Source organism: Haliotis rubra, unplaced genomic scaffold, assembly GCF_003918875.1.
Source record: "Haliotis rubra isolate DU_JTF1 unplaced genomic scaffold, ASM391887v1 Scf641, whole genome shotgun sequence".
Taxonomy (NCBI): domain Eukaryota; kingdom Metazoa; phylum Mollusca; class Gastropoda; order Lepetellida; family Haliotidae; genus Haliotis; species Haliotis rubra.
Genome location: NW_025767348.1, coordinates 98,600 through 111,104, shown reverse-complemented (window position 1 = coordinate 111,104; position 12,505 = coordinate 98,600). Strand labels below are relative to the sequence as shown.

Here is a 12,505-nt window from a genome sequence, read left to right as displayed (position 1 = left end):
CCTTCAGTAAAACCTGTCAACGTTACTTCAGTAATCATGAATGGAAAACTCCGTGATATGGAGACTGGATTAAAGGAGAAGAAAAACGTTATTATAAATCTTATGCTCAAGATGTCTAACTTAACCACTGAATTATCTAACTGCCACGAGAAGCTGAAAAAAACCAAGTGGGAAATATTCTTAAAAGTTGTATGTCAGTTGAAACTCAAACTGATTCTGACAAGTGCCTTCATGCACCTTTACCGATGTTGTCTCAAAAAGTCAACCCTGATTGGCGAGACGGACTGGTCGCTCTCCTGCACAATCGACCCCGTTGCAGAAGAGTAGGCCAAGTCATAAGCCCTGTTTTCAAAAGAAGCGAGGTCCCAAAGCAGCTTTACACTTTAAGATTACAAGAAGTCGTATGTGGATGCTGTTCGCTCCGACAAATATCACATGAATCCTCCTCCAAGGGGAATTGAGACCGCTGAAACAGCGATTATTGGTGGTTCCATGTTGAAAAACATAAGCAGTGCCATGATCATATCTCATCTTTGCCATAAGTGCGTTGTGGACACAAAACAGGGGAGTAACAATAGGTGAAATCCCTGATAGATTGTCTCTTCTACTAAAACAAAACTCAATACAGAATAACATAGTCTTTGTTATAGGAGATCACAATGTTACTGAGTGGCCCATAGAAGAAATGCCACTACTAAAGAACTGTACAATTATCGTCCTCCTGAGAGGGTACGTAAGTCCACAAACATTCAAAGTAAATTAAAACTCTCCACTATTTTTAATCGTAGAATATGTGTCTTTTTAAATGTCTGACAAGATTTGTCTTAGTTGCTAACAGCTGAAGGGATGATGTAAATCCAGCTAGGGTCCATGCAGGAAGTAAATGTACTGTAAGTCCCCATGGTCCCTGGTATGGTGATCTACCTTCAGTTGTTGGCAATATATAACCAATTTTTACATTGTCTTGTCATTTCTATTAAAAATGTTTTAGATTTAATTTCTAGTTTTAAATATATATCTGTGATAATCTAGTTGTTTTACTGTCTCCTTCGTTGACAAGTGTTTATAATTTATTTTTCAATTAATATAAATCTATAACTTGTTTTAGTCACGATATGGTTGACATATTACCATACCTACTGATACCCCAGTAGTTTTACTGTTCTTCGTAAACAGGCATGTATTTTTTAATTTTATTGATCTATAATATAAATATTAATTGTTCTCGTTACGATATGGCTGAAATATTGCCGATGTGACAATACATATTAACTGTCTCAGAATTCAGATCAATATTCATGGATTGCCATTATTCAAAAGCGCAAACTCTCAGTTGTGGCCAATCTTGGGGAGACTTAGGCAACAATTTGTTAAAACCCTTTTATATTTGGTATATTCTGTGGTACTCATGAGCCTACAAATGTCTCAGAGTATCTTGACTGTGTTGAATTCTCTATCATAAGGGATAAATATTTCTATGTGAAAACAAGTAAAGATCTTTTTCCAAATGTTAATTTTCATTTAATCATTGGCTCTTTTAATAAAATAGATTTAATTGATGAATTGTGATTAATATGTTCTGTAGATAGATGTATTTTAATGATTGGTAGTTTGGTTTAGTATCTTAGATTGTTGGGGGTTAAAGTATTGTAAAATTATTGTCCTCCTGAGAGGGTACGTAAGTCCCGTAACATTTAAAGTAAATTTGAACTTACAACATTTTAAATGTAGAATTTCTGTTATTCTAAATTTAGGCTAAATTTCCCATAATCGCCAGTGGCTGAAGGGATGGTGTAAATCCAACTAGGGTCCATGCAGGTAGCAAAGGTACTGTAAGTCCCCATGGTCCCTAGTGTGGTGATCTACCTTCAGTTGCTGGTGATCTATAGCCCGTTTTTATATATTGTCTTGTTCATAAAATTTGTTTAATTTTACAGTTACATGCTAGTTTTAATTCTCTATCTGTGATAATCTAGTTATTTTATTGTCCTTCGTCGACAGTGTTTTTTATGATCTGATTGCATGTATTATGAATTTGTAATTGGTTAAAGTCACACACTCACTCTCGCATTGCTGAAATACGCAGCATTGCGCGTTTCCTGACAAAAGATCATGTCTGCATAAAGCTTGAAATATCCTGCTTTATCTGCGATACACCTGCTAGATCATTTGTGCAGCAGATGGAAGGCCACAGGGGGTACCGTGGCTGTGATACCTGTGTTTAGAGGGGTGTATGGAATGGTAAAATTATATTACCTGCCACAAACAGCCCCCTTAGAACTGATGTTCAGTCTGATGAAATGGCTGATGAAAGTCGTCATTTGGGCCCTTCTCCTCTCAGTGCTTTTAATTTAAATATTGGTGTGGTTATATGCATTTGTGTGTTTGAGGGTGGTCAAAAGAATTATTTGGCTGTGGATGAACGGTCCTCTTGAAAGTGGATGTCGGATAGGTTCGAGCCTGGTAAGTCAGGTTTCCGATCATGTGATTTCCATGCAAAGTTATTTGCCAAAAGGGTTTCATCGAAAAGGCCGGAGACTTCGGGAAATGGACGGATGGAAAGACCACTGAATTTAGTCTCTTTCTCCTGTATAAGGGAACTTTTGCTCTCTGTGGAAAGTTATCAGATGTCATATATAAGAATTTCATGTCATTTTCCAGAGTTCCGTGTTTGCTCTCAGTCAGGGGGCAACTGTGTCACGAAAGTTTGCTCTTGCGAGAAATATAGTGTCCTCCTTTGCCCAAACAGGCATATTTGTCTTCAATGAGTTGAGTTGGGCTTTACGTCACATCGGCATTATTCCAACCATACAGTGACGAGATCAAGTTTGCATTCAAAAACGTTTTAAGTCCCGGGTCTTCTATGAAGAATGTCCGTGCGAGGAAAATCTTTTCCCACTTACATATTCATAATGTCTGGACACTGGGGCTTTAAACAATCACATGTCTAGAAATTAAAAGTCTTCTTTCGTCATGTCAACAAAATTTTGTTTTTATTCCTCTCATACATTCAGCTCTACATTTTGTATCCCCCCACAACGCGTTAAGCGAGGTGTGTAAGTAAAATGGACTCCGCCCGTCCGTACATATTCGTATTTTCCGGAGAATCGGTGCCTTTTGGTAGTTTTGGTTCTCTGAATAAACTCTTTTTTACGTTCCTGTGGCAACAAGTTTGACTTCGACCGAATGTGTTGGTACTCTTATCCAGAGCAGAACTTTAAAACCGTTCGATATTTCTTCACGAAACTTGACACATAGGTCTGGTGGTGAACTAATGCCTTTGATTGCTTTTTTACCCCCAAATAGTACCTCGCGTAACATTATTTGACTTTTCTAATCTATTTATTAGTAGTACATTCGGTTTTCTTTGAAAGTATATAATAAAGGTAAATTTGTTTCTCAATATGAGATTGTAAAAATAATCACGGATAATTTCAATTTTTCAACTTTTTATCCGCCCAAAATAGGCTTTTAGCTTCATATTTCAAGGGAGGACGTTTTAATACTTATTAGTTATAACTTAAACATGTTGTTGAAAGACTCAAATCATTTTAGTAACAATTATTTTGTCACATTTTGACTGGACTATTAGCAAAGAGTATTTGCTATATGATCCCTGATAGCTTTGCCGTCGTTCCGTCCTCTGTAGTGTTCTATATGTGTCACATGCTGGTGTAGAATAGCAAAAATAGTTGACAGGACACAAGAACCAGCAAAGCTAAACAACACCAACTCTTCCTCCGATTAAATATTCCTCAAATCTTCAGGGTACTTCGGGTAATTCCACTCACTTGGCCTCAACTGTCAGTTCGAGTTTGACGAATCAGGGCCGGTTGTTCAAAAACCTTTTAAATCTTAACGGACCGTCAACATTAAGTCTGTTGCTGAAAGGTGCGTTAACCTTTAACGGCACGTTGAGACCATGTTAACAGCTAAAAAACGTTACCATTAGCATTAGTTCTAGATCAATCTATTTTCTCCGAAATCTGTATCTTTGGTGTTATTCCACTTCATTAAACTCATCAGAAAAGAATGTTTTTTATAGTGGTCTAATTTTATGAATGCTGCACATGGCTGGACATTGAACGCCATGTTGTCACCATGGAGCTAGATCGTCCGAGGTTGCTGAAAATCTCCTGAACTGTTAATTCAAGTTCGACCTGTACTTTGAGAATAAATGGACTCGATACAAAGACTACCCTATCGCATAGATACATGGTTTTCCCTGCCTCTTATCATGAATGACCCTGGATGATTCTTAGTAGCCTCAGAGTGTGTCATCGTGATGCATTGAATATAGAATGACGTGTGAGGGACCGCTGATTTTCACTGCTCCGCCTACCGAAACGTAGTGTGATATTATGATAAAGGTCTTGGGTCCCATGGAGGGTTCCGGTGAAACTCCTTTTCTAAGTGGCGTGCTGGTCTGCTTATGGGGAATTAGCTCAGCAAAGAGTCCGAGGGTTAGAGCTGACCTGTGTTGGAAATCTAAACCCTACTGACAAATATTTATCTTAAAGGAAGAGATTATGATTCGTTGACCGATACAAAAATGGGTGTGCCCTAAAACAATCAATGAAATATCGAATGGGGTGTGCCCTTCAACAACCAATAATGGGTGTGCCCTACAACAACCAATGAAATATCGAATGGGGGGTGTCCTTAAAGAACAACTTAAATGACCAGACAGGGGGAGTACTTAAGCCTGCTAATCCTGTTTCAACTGGCACTAATCTTGTTGGTACATTTACTGTATGCTTAGATGCTTACCCAGGGCTAGATCTTAACGAGCCTAATTTGATGTGTCAATTGTTGATGCTTGGATTACAATAGATGCGTTTACTCTGGGCCATGTCTTAATGACCCTAAATTGGTGTTTGCTCAATGTTATTGTAATATAGATGATGACATGTTTACTTTATCAGAACAGTTTATTAAACCGTCTAGACATAACTTTGTCTTACTGAAAGGTGTGTCTAACAGCTTGAGTCCTTGATACCTTAGGCTAGGATTTTATCTTGAACATCTGTGAAATTGTGCAGCCGTAATTTACACCTTTTCAATAGTATATCTGTGAGATGAGTTTTACTTCTTTTGACTGGAGTCTTTCTCTAAGCTATTACTGATACATGATGAAACTAATAGTCTATATTTATTTTTTCCTAATATCTGAATCCTAATATCGCTTGTAGTGTTTATAATAAATAATAAATTTTGAATGAATTATTATTCCATGATAGCGAGATCAAACCAACCTTCAACTTGGAAGTTTTCCGTTGTGTCAACAATTAGCAGTGTCTGCTCTGGCTTAAATTTTCTTGGGGTCACTTGGACCCCTTCTTTTAAAAATTAGGGGTCCCCCCCCAAAAATGGATGGGTCCATATTTTGGTTTGTAATATAGCATAAACAACACAACACATTGGTTGTAAAAAAATCAGATTTCAATTTGGAACTGCGAAAACATCAACAACATTAGTTTTAGCAAAACAGCTTTCTCTTTTTGTCACTTCTCCATTTGGTGACGGCTGGTGCAAGAGAAACATCCCTTACAGGAGGCTCTAGAGCCAGCTGCATCAGCGTGTCAAGCCGCTCTGATGATAGCCTGTTTCTGTGTGACCTCTTTATGAGGTTTTGAACACTGAAACCCCTCTCAACAGTTGCTGTTTGAAGGGGCAACAGGACAGCAACTTGTGCAATCTTGAACAGATTTGGAAATGTATCAGGGTGTCTTGACGACAGTATCTGCCATAACTGACAGATACTTGTACAAGGATAATGCTGCTGATGCACCATATCCTTGCACATTGCCCATTCTCTCAGGGTCTCCTCAGCATCTACAAAGGTCTTCTCACGATGACTGTAGAAGTCAATGATGTTTTGAAGTTGTTCTGTACCCCAGTGTTTTCTAGCATCTGCAACAGCAAATGAATATCTAAACAATACTAACTCAGACCAGTCCCACATCAGTTGTGAAATGTTTGTATCATCACAATATGAAAATGATCTTACTTTAAAAAAAAAGTACAATATAGATTATTTAAAATGAATCTACAGTCTATCGTAAAATTGTGTTTTTTATCTATATATTTTCTGAAATTATACTGTAGTTTAATGAAACTTTGTCTGTTTTCATGAGATAGGCTAAACTGATAACACATTTTACAGTTATATTACCTTCAGACAAGAAAGAGAGTCCCCTCAGTGACAGTACTGACATGCATGTCACAACATCAGTGGCCACAGCTGGGAATCTGCACTCAAGCTCGCTCATTAGGTTTTGCAGGAAAGCAGCCCGAACATTTGAGAACCGCTTCTCAACGCCAGCCTCTGATGTTATTGGGACACCATCAAACTCGCAGCTTCCCTTTGGACACTGACTTTCAAACTGTACAAGTGCCGGTCCATTTTCTTCCTTCAAATACTGCAGTTGCTAGAACAGAGTAACATGCAAAGTGAGACTTTAGAATAAAGTTCTCAATCAAGGAGCATTTATTTCATATTATCCTGAGTAAGAACCAAGTAATTGTTTCAAATTTGAAGAAAATTTTGCTTCATATATTGTTTTGGTTGAAACTGATTGCAAACATATAGCTTTCATGATACCTGTATAACAGCATCAATGGATGGCCTCAGTGCAGCAAGGTCTATGTCCTCCTTCTGAAACTGGAGGCTTAGTCTGGTCATGGTGGGGATGATGTCCATCAGAAGGTGAAGGACAAGAAGGAACTTGTAAGAGGAAATGCGCTGCAAGATGCCTTTGGCAGTACTGTTGTTTGTTTCCACCCGCTCACTCTCCAAGAACAGAGCCAAGGGCTTCCAAGTCCTGTAATATAAATTATCAAACAATATTTATGTAAATCTATTGCAAAGATTAAGATGTTTGAAAGAACTTCAAGTTTGTTTTTTTTAAAATTCAGAGCTTTTTTTTTGCATAAAACTGGACAATATATTTGAGAAGATGTAGCTTACCTAAACACAGCCTCCAAAGCATTGTAGATTGAAAACCATCTGACGCTGTGAATTTCTTTGTATGTGACATTTTCGCATTCAAGCACCTCCTCTAGTGCATAAAGACGTTCCCGTCGGACAGAGGATTTCTTGAAGAAATAGAAAATGTCTGATAATGTCCCTTGAAATTTCTTCAGATAGGGAACATTTTCAGCAGCCTGGCTAGTAACCAGGGCAAGGCGATGAGCAATGCAGTGGACACCGATGACAGGCACAGTTGATTCCTTGTTGAGCAATGCCACGAAACCATTCTTGCGTCCAGTCATAACAGCAGCCCCATCTGACCCCACAGCAATGATTTTGGACATAGGAATGCTACGATCCTGTAATGTTTTTTTGACAGTTTCTAGAAGAGTAGTAGCCTTGCCATCAGGAATTTGCACATTAGCAAGGAAATTTGTTTCAACATCAAATTCTGAATTGAGAGATCTTGTGTAGATTAGGAGTTTCTTTGTAACTGATATATCTGTGCTTTCATCAATCAATATGGATATACAAGGACTAGCACTGATTTTGTTGGTTACTGAGACACGAAAGGAATTAGCTATTGCATCTTGCATGTCGTCAACTGCACAGTGAGATGTGTATTTCATAGAGTCTGAATCACAACCTAATGTTTTGGGAAATGATAACCCATGAAGCATGCATAATTCCATCAATGCAGCACATTTTGATGAGGCAATCTGCTCCTTTGCCAACCAGTATATATTCAGCATTGCAGATTGAACTGCACATTCCTTGTCATTTAGCACTTTGGAGACAACTGTGGACATGTTCTGTCTCAGAGATGTAGCTTGAATAGCAGAATTGTGGTCATCAGCTTTCATGTGCCTTACCAGAGTGGAATGCCTATAATTATGGCAGCCAACAGTAAATGCATTGGTCTTGGTTTCAGAAATACAAACATGACAAGTCATACCAAGTGATGTGTCAAATCTTAGCCAACTGTACTTTGTAAGCCAGTCACTTTGAAACCGTTTTTCAACTTTTTGTTTCTTTGGCAAAGGTTCATTTTCCGTGTCATTGTTTTCACCAGTTTTCTCAGCTGGTGATGGTTTATGAGCAGTAGTATTGCCAAACCAACTGACTAAACTTGCCTGAATACGATGGCTTGTCATCGCTGGAGCTGTCAAATTTACGCTAGCGTAGTAAACGACTTCCTTATAAGGATGTGCCGTATTTCACAGAACAAGGTAAATAACAAACTTTCGTTGACAGTGACAAATTTCAAGAATTAAAAACACAACTAGTCTGTTGTAGAATATCGAAATATTTAGGGCGGACAAAAGAAAAACAACGCTCATATTCAAGTTTTCGCATTTATTCTGTATTATACATATTCTGTTGCTTGTTCGCGCCGTTACCCTGTTTGGAAGTATACCCTTGGCGTGCCTGGCTATTTTTAGTTTGACACAAGGTCGTGATGTTTTCGACCAATCGCCAAGCTAACAACGTTGCCGAGCAGCTTCATAGGCTGCATCTGATTGGCTGACGGAAACCGACGGACCATACCGTACATTAACATATGCAAAACTGAAAATATATGTAGGTCAAGCAACCGGTTTGAGTAGTGGTGATAAAAAGTGCGAGACAAATAAAACCGGTTTGGTTTAACAACCGGAAGAGTTTATCAACATGTTTCGCAGACTGTTCGACATTAAATAACCCAGTACGCCAGGATATGCACACACAAAGCCGTACGTTTTTGATTTGAGATATGAAATTAATACTGCTCGAGTCGATGCGTCCACGAGACCCACACATGTTACGCAGGTGCGTTCAAACTCATATTTGTGCGTCCAAGACGCAAAAACGCGCTCTTCAGCCAACACTGAATTAGTATCTAATATTCCCCATGTCACCCTGAGAAATTGATGTTTGGGGTTATCCAAGCCCGTCTCTTTTTTTTATTTTGCGCAAGATACCGTGAAACAAGATATTGAAATGGCGCTCGTGAGGGGGTGCTCTGAGATGACGATGGATGGCCCTAATTCCCCCCATGGTTCGACTTGAACTACTACTGGCTGTCGATTGTCCTTCCTTCGGAATAAAAATGACGAAGCATTTTTGCCAGTTCTTCCGCTGGAGAAGATTCAAACTTTTAGATTCCACATTGTGGTGTTAGGCATTCTCAAAGGAAAGGAATATACTCACTACATGTACTTGGAATATAAAAAGGTAGGAACTATTTTTCTATTTATTCAGCATAGTAAGATTTGAAATATTAGGTCTGTGTCATATTATGTACATTTGAGCTATTTTCAAAATTATAGAACGAAAACTATTGTTGAAATTAAGTGAAAATTCGATTTCTCAAAAATAATGTTGCGGCCTGGGATTTACCCTCTATGTCAGTGAGAATAAAGGCTGCGGGTGTGAGGTCAACTCGTTTTATTCTGAGGATTCAGTGGATATCAGTTGGTATCAGTAGACACTCTGTAACAATAGAGTTATCATAAGTACAATTGCTTTGATGGGTTAAAATACAAGCGTACATATTACATCACACTATATTACATAACATCAATAAGCATATGTTTACAGGTACATTACTATCTGTAATAATGCATACATCATATGCTCATACCATTAGAAGTACACATACAAATATATGTTTCTTACAAATGTGTTTACCAAATTATGATATATCATCATGTCATCAAGTACATGATACCAGACAATAATACAATATATTCAACAATAAGCAAATACATCACTTATGCATAAATAATGAAATAGATTATAACCTGCGTACCCTGTGGGTGACACGGGAGTGTTGTTACCGGCGGTCAACCCTCCTCATACTACAGGACTGTGATACCTGAGCCATGAAACACATGATAACATATAAACATATGTCACGTGACTGAGAATAGTTCAGACACAACAATTAACTTGTACAATACACATATCTACAAGGAAAGGTTTACTTCATTGTATGATTTATATAAATATGCATAATAAGTTATATATAAAATCATCACTCATACACACATTCTTGCATAAGAGTATTCATACATTTGTTAATTACACTATCAAATATTGTACTGAAAATGTTTACTTATGATACTTATTTGTCATTTATTCATTAATAAAAGCATATAGCAATACTGTACTATAATTACTAACCTTAGAAGTAGATTATTGATTATCTTGAATTGCTGTGCACATCAAGTACTGGTGACAAGTACTGAGCACCTAAGGTGAGGGTGACAAGTGCTGTGTGAGTGAAAATGGCTGATGACCTATGATTTGAAATAATAATAAACCTATTTACCCAATGACCTTGTAATGGAATGATCCAAAGCAATCAGAGACCTGAATTAAGCACTTAAAACACTATTTGCCGACAACTTCTCATTGTGAACATAATGAACCTCTGTTGAACCCAAAACAACACAGATGTATATACATTTTGATAAAAATAACGCAACACATGAAGTTAATATAAATGCTTTTATTTCACCCTATTACAATAATACTGGTATTTTTCCCATTGCTTTATTTCCTTGCGTTTTCAAATAGGTGGAAGGAGTGTTTTAGTTCTCCCGACATATTCAATTTTTCCAGAAATTTGTGTATGTAAATCTATCTTCCTGTGGGTATAACTAATTTGAGAAAATTACATGCTTGAAAAGGTCTCCAATTCTGGTTGACTTTGATGATTGCAGAGAAAAGATCATTGCTGATTATTTAAATGGTGATATTTGGAGATAAAAAATTATGAATTTTATGTTAACGGTAAGAGTACTTATTTGACAAAAAAGATTACAAAAAAAAAAAGTTTTTGGGAGGTTACACAATAATTTTGAAGAAGATTCTTCATCGTCATTCTCCGTTGCTAAACTGACCAATAAATTATAACATGAGTTAAGAGAAGTATCCAAAATGATGCAAGGAAGGTGTGTTTTTAAAGCATTTTTGCCAATAAAGAAAACAAGAGAAAGGAGCTCAGGTGATTGGACAAAACTGTTATACGTACAAGGGAATCAAATTATGAGAAACAGTGCAATCACATAACCTGTCATATGAAGATATTGTTTAGTAAGTACCAGAATCATACTTCAAGAATATGTGATCTGATACAGAACTTATCTTCAGTGAACACATCAGCAATGGGAATCCTATTTTCGTACATTCAGATATTTTCCATGATGGTACAGCATATTTCCCAATTGGAGACACTAACATTGGTGAATCAGAGGGCATAAGCAAATTGAATTTACTGTCACATCTCTGAGGTCCCTATTTGCTGCCATTGATACGTTTGAATATTGTCCTGGAATTGTTCTTGCGTGCAGCAAAGGAGAATGCTTACCTTCAGACAAATTCAGAGAACATGCAAGTAGCATACTCAACCAAATGCCATACGAAATTAGGTTTGAAACCGAAATGTATTTTTAAGCCCCCATGGTCCATAGTATGGTGATCAACCCTCAGTTGTTGGCAATATATAGCCTGTTTAAATATTGAATTGTCTTCTGTAATTAAACGGGTTTTTTTACATACTAGTTTTATGTTCATAAACGGCATAGAGTGTGGGGGCGCTCGAGGGCTGCTGAATTAGTAGTAATGAAAATGCACCTGCAGCTATCGTTGCCCTAGTAACTACTGTTGGAAATGGAAAAAAACTATTTTCTCATTCATCTCTACAATTTATGTAGTTGATATGTGAAAGTGTGAATGGCCTAACTACAGTCTCAGTGGTAGAGAGATAGGAAACGGAGAAAAAGGACTTTACTGAGGGGAAATTAGTGCAGAAATGAGCAATGCGGTTTTTTTTTCAAAGTCCAAAAAGACTTATTTGGAACACACTATGGCTTTATGCAAATTAGTGTGCGACGATATTGTATTGCAAAGGACAATTTTTAAATGTCCAATTTAAAACTAGACGCAGATTCATTATAAACGATAGCTTACGTAAAAAATAAGAACTTTTATGCTGGAACTATTAAGGATGTAGTTACCATGGAGTCTCACTGTCACTATATAAAGAAACAGATAGGAGGGGTCGCCTCAAAAGCAAAACCTTGGGTCGGGCTGGGGGATAGAGATATCAGCTAAGATAAGATAAGATAATCCTTTAGGGCAATTATACTTGGGGGAGGGGGGGGGGGAGGACGACACGGCACGTCATAATAATTTACAAATAATATCTAGTCCTGTCGATCTTCGGGTGGTCATGCCACCTATATACTACGATGCGTTTCTATGGTTTTCGGGTATCATACTCTTTTACATATCTCCTACATAAACTTTATAAAAGAAAGACACGTAAGATGTGAATCAATAGATGAGACATAGTCAATACACATGAAAAAGCACAAAATATCTTTGAGATGACCCCTTGTGACTGTCGGCAGCTCGTGCATTTCATCCGAGGTGAGTCGACAGTCAGTTGTCTTACCTGGCTGAGCGGCCTAATTGCTATCTATAATCTGATCTATTGTTTTCAGCAGCTATTCGTATTTTTCTAAGTTTTGCCCGAGTTTATGA

General features: G+C 37.5%; 1 protein-coding gene across 1 annotated transcript; it reads right to left on the bottom strand.

The window, feature by feature from the left end:
- Positions 1–5,436: 5,436 nt before the first annotated feature.
- Positions 5,437–8,837, bottom strand: LOC124256879 (zinc finger protein 862-like). Its single transcript, XM_046690848.1, has 4 exons — positions 6,971–8,837; positions 6,605–6,824; positions 6,176–6,431; positions 5,437–5,913 (listed from the first exon to the last, which is right to left on the bottom strand). Exons 1-4 carry the CDS (start codon positions 8,125–8,127, stop codon positions 5,480–5,482), a joined length of 2,067 nt encoding a protein of 688 aa, XP_046546804.1. The 5' UTR covers positions 8,128–8,837; the 3' UTR covers positions 5,437–5,479.
- Positions 8,838–12,505: the final 3,668 nt, after the last annotated feature.

Bases quoted from the DNA above. Each gene is read 5' to 3' on its own strand.
- LOC124256879 (XM_046690848.1), bottom strand. From the start codon at position 8,127: ATGACAAGCCATCGTATTCAGGCAAGTTTAGTCAGTTGGTTTGGCAAT. The intron at 6,432-6,604 runs GTATCATGAAAG...ACTCTGTTCTAG, and splicing joins CCATTGATGCTGTTATACAG to CAACTGCAGTATTTGAAGGA. The intron at 5,914-6,175 runs GTAATATAACTG...TTGCTGTTGCAG, and splicing joins ACTCTCTTTCTTGTCTGAAG to ATGCTAGAAAACACTGGGGT.